The sequence below is a fragment of the Anneissia japonica genome, unplaced genomic scaffold (genome assembly GCF_011630105.1).
Source record: "Anneissia japonica isolate Jap-2015-1 unplaced genomic scaffold, ASM1163010v1 scaffold288234_len121902_cov118, whole genome shotgun sequence".
In the NCBI taxonomy this organism is placed as follows: Eukaryota; Metazoa; Echinodermata; class Crinoidea; order Comatulida; family Comatulidae; genus Anneissia; species Anneissia japonica.
This window is the reverse complement of record NW_022744156.1, coordinates 14975-21172: the sequence shown is the minus strand read 5'-3', so window position 1 is coordinate 21172 and position 6198 is coordinate 14975. Positions and strand designations below refer to the sequence as shown.

The window sequence follows — 6198 nt, the reverse complement described above, 5'->3', positions numbered from 1 at the left end:
TTCATTCCTGATGATGACATAATTAATGTCGAAATATTGAATCCCAACACGATGGCGTGTATTTCAATACTTGGAGTATGTATTATACTTTCTTATCTGAGATTAATCAGTGGACCTTTCGATATTTAATTTATGTCTACATAATTTAATTTATGCTAAAGTTATCTATAGACTTTTCTTGAATTTCCTTGATGTTTCTTTTATTTCTTTTTACTTTCTCCATTATATTCATTTTCCATTCTTTTTTAATTCTTTTCCCTTTCCAGTTTTTTTCTTTTCCTTTCCGTTCTTTCTTTTCCTTTCTTTAATTTTCTTTTCCGTTTCTTTCCCTTTCAATATTTACATATATTTATATATTATTTGAAAATGAAAATTAGCCATCTCATGGACATGAGGTCTATTCGATATTAGTGTCTTCGCACCATTAATTTGAATATTTGATTTATGTTTACATAATTTCATTTAGGCTAAAACTAGCTTTAATATGAACGATTTTAATATCTGCATTTACCTCTCTCCCTCTGCACTTGCTCTCATACCGTACAAAGCAGTTATTTACTTATTTTTCTATTTTCATTACTTTCGATTGATTACCATCAATTTGTTATTCCTTAACTGTTTTCTATTAATTTTTTTAATTTCCATTTCTTTCATGTACCTTTCTTAATTGGCAATCATTCTGAAATCCAACCTGGCAGTTGTCAAACTTCTTTCTAAATGGTGTTACTTTACTGACATAGGCAGGTCTCACTATGATTATGAGATGTTTGATGATTGCATGATATCCCTAATTATACATATACACAATCTTGATTCACAGTGCTAGTACTTTACTTATGTTAATATGGAAAAAAATCAAATATTTTGGCCGCTATCTTGATATCCAATATCGCAGCCATCTTGAAATTCAATATGGTGGCCATTTGATATAATTTCTGATATCTGCATGATACTCTCGGATATCGAAAACACGAGTAGACGGGAAGAAAAAAAAATTATATGTATTTTCTACATATTAGTAGACTCTAAAATCGATTAAATAAGCCTTTAAATTGTTAACACTTTAGGGGGCTTCGCCACATGGACTACTTTCGGAACCTTATAATCGAAGCTCGACCATGCCCACATTGCTTTCGTCGGGGAAATCTGACCCCTCGTCGGGGACCTCGCCCCCCCCCCGTTCGGACAAATCCTGGCGCCACCCCTGAATATCAATAATTAAGTTGTCGGCCGTCTTGAAATTTAATATGGCAGCAATCTTGAAATTCAATATGGTGGCATTCTGACATAATTTCTGATGACTGCATGATAGTCCTTGATATCGAAAACATGGGTAACGGTCTTTAAATTGACAGTGCTAGGTGCTGTAGATAAGATATTGACAAAAATAACAATAATTTGGCGGCCACCTTGAAATCCAATATGGCAGCGCCACCTGACATAATTTATGATGATTGCATGACACTCCCTGATATTGAAAACGTGGGTAATGATCTTCAGTTGGAGTGATATGTGCTGTTGATATGAATACATAGGCTAAAATTAATTATTTTGGCGGCCATGTTAAATTTCCAGATGGCGGCCATTTTGAAATTTATTATGGTGGTCTTCTGACATAATTTGATGGATGCATGGTAGTCCCTGATATCGAAAACATGGGCAACGAACTTTGATTGACAGTGCTAGGTACTGTATATATGAATATTGACAAAAATATCATTAATATGGCGGCCATCTTGAAATCTAATAAGGCGGCGTCATCTGACATAATTTCTGATGATTGCATTACACTCCCTGATATTGAAAACATGGGTAATGATCTTCAATTGGCAATAACATGTGCTGTAGATATGAATATATTGGCTAAAATCAAATATTTTGGCGGCCATATTGGATTTCAAGATGGTGGCCAATAGGAGGCGTTATTTTTTGGGGTCTATTTTTTTTAATGATCTTTAGGTGTCATAGTATCACTGTAGGAAGTTTCATGCTTTCTTCTAGAAGTGCACGATTCTACCTGAAATTCAACCTTAGCAGCTCTACTATAAATACATTTTGAGTAAATAATAACCAATAAACTATACAAACAAGCTATTGCGGTTATTTCTTATGGTTACAAACCATTTTATGAGTCTTCCAAAACATAAGAAATTAGCATTAGGGACGACAGTGTATGAAAATATACCAAAGATATCACACGTCCGAAAAAATGTTTTCATTTGGGTGATTTTGGCAGTGTACCGACAGACAATCCACTGTTAATCACAGAAGAATACACTGTTCCATAATGTGGAAATGGGCCGTACTACAAACTATGGGAGAACAACATAAATCTCTCATACGAAAGACGATGCTCTGTTTATTTTTGGTGCCGGTGTTTTTATTATTGATATTAAAAATAATGTTTTAATTATTATTTATGTTATCATTATGTTGCACTTAGTCATACATTATTTGATTTGTAGGTGGTTTTTATCAAGACAATCATGGATATGTTGACACTGGTAATTACACAACCGACTGTAACCGGTGTGTAAATGGAACATTTTCCTCTGAACCTGGAGCTACCTCAATATTTTATTGCAAGGCATGTCCATCGGGAACCAACACAGAGGTAATGGCAGAACTTGAAGCATGTGCATGCTTAGAAAACTTCTATCGCACTTACCGCTACGGCGCATGTAAGCCGTGCCCCGAAGGCGTTAACTGCACAGGTGGTTACCAGAAATTGAAAGAGGGCTACGGATGGTCGTGGAATTTTACAAGTTATCCTGATAGTTTAGATGAGTACAGACTATTTGTCCATAATCTTACTACTTCCAATTTCAAACTTTCTGAACCTAATACTTTAAATGACACAGTGTACACAGGATATCTACCGGCAGCCCACAAGTGTCCACGAAGCGAGAGTTGCCTTGGTGGAAATATTGAAGCAAAGTGCTCGGAAGGTTATTCTGTTAATGTTTGGTTATGTGCTGTGTGCAGTGATAATTATTACGAATTATTTGACAAGTGTTACAAATGTCAGGATAAACACATCATAATAATTGTTTTGATATTGATAACTTTGGTGGTCGTATGTGTTTCGTACTTAGTGTGGAAACTGGATAAACGAAGACCCCAGGCAATGCGCAACGATGCATTCGTGATTCATCTCAAAATCGCCATCAATTTCTATCAGGTTCTGGGTATTCTATCTGAAGTTAATGAAATACATTGGCCAGATTCGTTTCAATCTGTTGGAGAGAGTCTCCAGTATCTTGATATAATACGTTATTTAAATCTTCTGAGCCCCAGTTGTATATTTCATGGTGTTTGGAATGCTTACACATTTTTGTATATCGCCATTGCAACACCATTCACTATTATTTTGTTAACATCAATCGTCTTCTTCATCCTGCGCATTTACAGATGGTACAAAGAGGATCACTCTGTGCATCACTTAACGGATAAATTCCTGTCGATTACAATGATGATGCTGTATTTAACCTATGCAAACACTTGCTCAAACATTATGGCGGTAGGGCCGTGGTCAGTTCGTACATTTAATGTCGCAGCTGATGATGATAACGACAAAAAGCGAGTTTTAACTTCCGACTACTCTATCGATATCGATGAATCTAATGGTTCAAAATACGAGAGTAACAAGAACATCGTGTATGGTTCGTTGGTGTATGTGATTGGTTTTCCACTTGCTATCATACTGGTATTGTACCGTAGATACAAACGCCATGGGGAACGATCTGGTACAATGGGAATGAGGTTTTTCTGCAAGCAATACAGTTCCAGGTTTTGGTACTGGGAGGTAATTGATATGTACAACAAAGCTATACTCGCCCTTATTGCTAACTTCAAGGATGACGAACCCTCCAACATGTCATATTCGCTCTTCATCACGGTCATCCTCATAGCATTACATCTGTATCTTGAACCATTTAAGGAGAAGTCAGATCAGAGGTTCCAGTTGTTGACACTTGTCTTCGTTATCGTCAACTTGTCGGTTGGCGCAATTGTTGACATGACAGAGTCCGGGGGAGTTTTGATGTACATCACAGACGACACAATATCTGTTCTTCGTGACGTCACACCCTTTATTCTTTTGCTACTCAATCTCTCAATTATGTTGGTAGTATTTGGTAAGTGTTTATTTCTGGCCCTGGTTTATAGTATACTTGCATTTTAATTTTTTTTTTTCCAAATTAAGCGTAGTTCATTCAAATTATGATTTATCTGATAATAGAATCAATCAGTATTATTTTTTTCATTAAATAATGTTTCATTAAAATAATGATTTATCTAATGATAATAGAATCGATAAATATTACATTATCATTGAAGAATGTTGCATTAGAATAATGATTTATCTAATGATAATAGAATCAATAAATAGGCCTATTATTTTTTCCATTAAATAATGTTTTATTAAAAAAATATTTCTCTAATGATAATAGAATCAATCAATATTATTTTTTCATTAAATAATGTTGCATTAAAATAATGATTTGTCTAAATGATAATAGAATCAATCAATATTATTTTGTATCCTTACACAGTTGATCTACTTAAAAAAGTCAAGGAGGGCTTCTCTGAAAGGTCGACTGGCTTACTCAAACTCAGAAATGTTGGCGATGAAGTAGAAAACAACGGGGATGATCAAAACGAAATTTCCTCAATACTTCAAGATTTCGACAGCTTATCAACATACAATCCTACGAATAATAGCTAATAGTTGTGAATGGAATACTAACGCTATAATCGTTTGCCGTTCAATTTATTATATGAATAAGCTTTACAATTACATCTATACTCAATGGTCTTTATGTGATAATAATGTAATATAAATGACTGACCTACAGTACAACATTTCGTTTTCCTTTCGTATATATTTGAGATACATTTATGTATACAGTCTCCTATTATTTTAATAACAATATTTTCCCCGATTTAAAGACACATATAGGTACTACAGGCCATTGCATTTTTTTACTACAAAATAATGTTAACATCTCTCTTTTTGACTCAGAACCGACATTCTACGTTTCTACTTCTGCAAAGAAGCGGCTCGTCAAGATTCTCGTTCACACTCAAGCATATCAATTTAAAGAAAACGTTCCATCAGTTATGAGAAAACAATTATTATTATTATTATTATTATTATTATTATTGGATTTTGTAATTTGTGTATATTTCCATATTATGTTCAGGAAAAGGAACTATTTCGTTAATACGCTACGCCACATACGATATTAAACCTCTTTTTTATTCTGAAAATAATTATACCATAATCTGATTTTTATTTATTTATTTATTTATTTAAACCCATGTTTAAGAAGTGTAACTTATCCGGCAAAGCTGATCATTTAGGTCTCTCACATATATTATTAAAAAATACAATACAGCTATGAAACAAGTAAAACGCATAAAAAAAGATAAGAAACATAAAAATAAAACCATTTACATGGAGTAAGAGAAATGCTTTATCGTAAATTTAAAACAGTTGAAAGAGCCAATAGAATGAATAAAATTATAAATACAATATAAATATAGATAGATCTCTATAATGGAAGAGGCTCGGTAGGCGATGCAGCCAAGTTGGAGTGATATTCTTTGAGCATTAAAGATATTGAGAGTGTTATGAAAGGAGTTACATGCAGTGTGAGAGAGAAGATTCAGAATGATACGAATGCCTCTGTTTTGAAGTTTCCTGGTTTTTAATATATGTGCTGGTCTGGCACCCCACAAAGAGTTATATTAATTAATGTCTTTGAGGGGCACTACAGTTTTAAACAGAAGAATAGAGGAAAGTTGACTTTCGGCAAGAAGAAAAACAGAGGAACCTAGTTTACTAAAAAGGTTAGAAACACGAGGTTGAAAATTTAAATGATTGCCAAGAGTAATTCCAATGTGTTTATGGGGTTTAACATTTAACAAAATTAATAATTTGTTATGAGACTACAGTATTTGGGGATTCGTCTTTAATTTTTAAAGTTAAGTAAAACTGGTTTGTGGGCCACATTTCAATACATTTAGAAACAACAGGAAGATAGATAAGATATAGTCATGTAGTAATGCATATTTTTGTGCTTATTAAGCCTATGCATTTAGAGTATTTTTTTGAATTTATGTATTAAATATTCAAACAATATTATACTATCATTGGACAGTTGGTGAATGGACAATAATATTTTATCTTCAATT

General features: G+C 33.5%; 1 protein-coding gene across 1 annotated transcript in view; it reads left to right on the top strand.

The window, feature by feature from the left end:
* Window positions 1-5827, top strand: part of LOC117119574 — a 40773-nt gene extending 34946 nt beyond the window's left edge. The window contains exons 7-8 of the mRNA XM_033264402.1: window positions 2466-4136; window positions 4554-5827. Of these exons, the coding sequence (XP_033120293.1) occupies window positions 2466-4136; window positions 4554-4726 (1844 nt within the window). The 3' untranslated portion in view covers window positions 4727-5827. The remainder of the gene's footprint in view (window positions 1-2465; window positions 4137-4553) is intronic.
* Window positions 5828-6198: the final 371 nt, after the last annotated feature.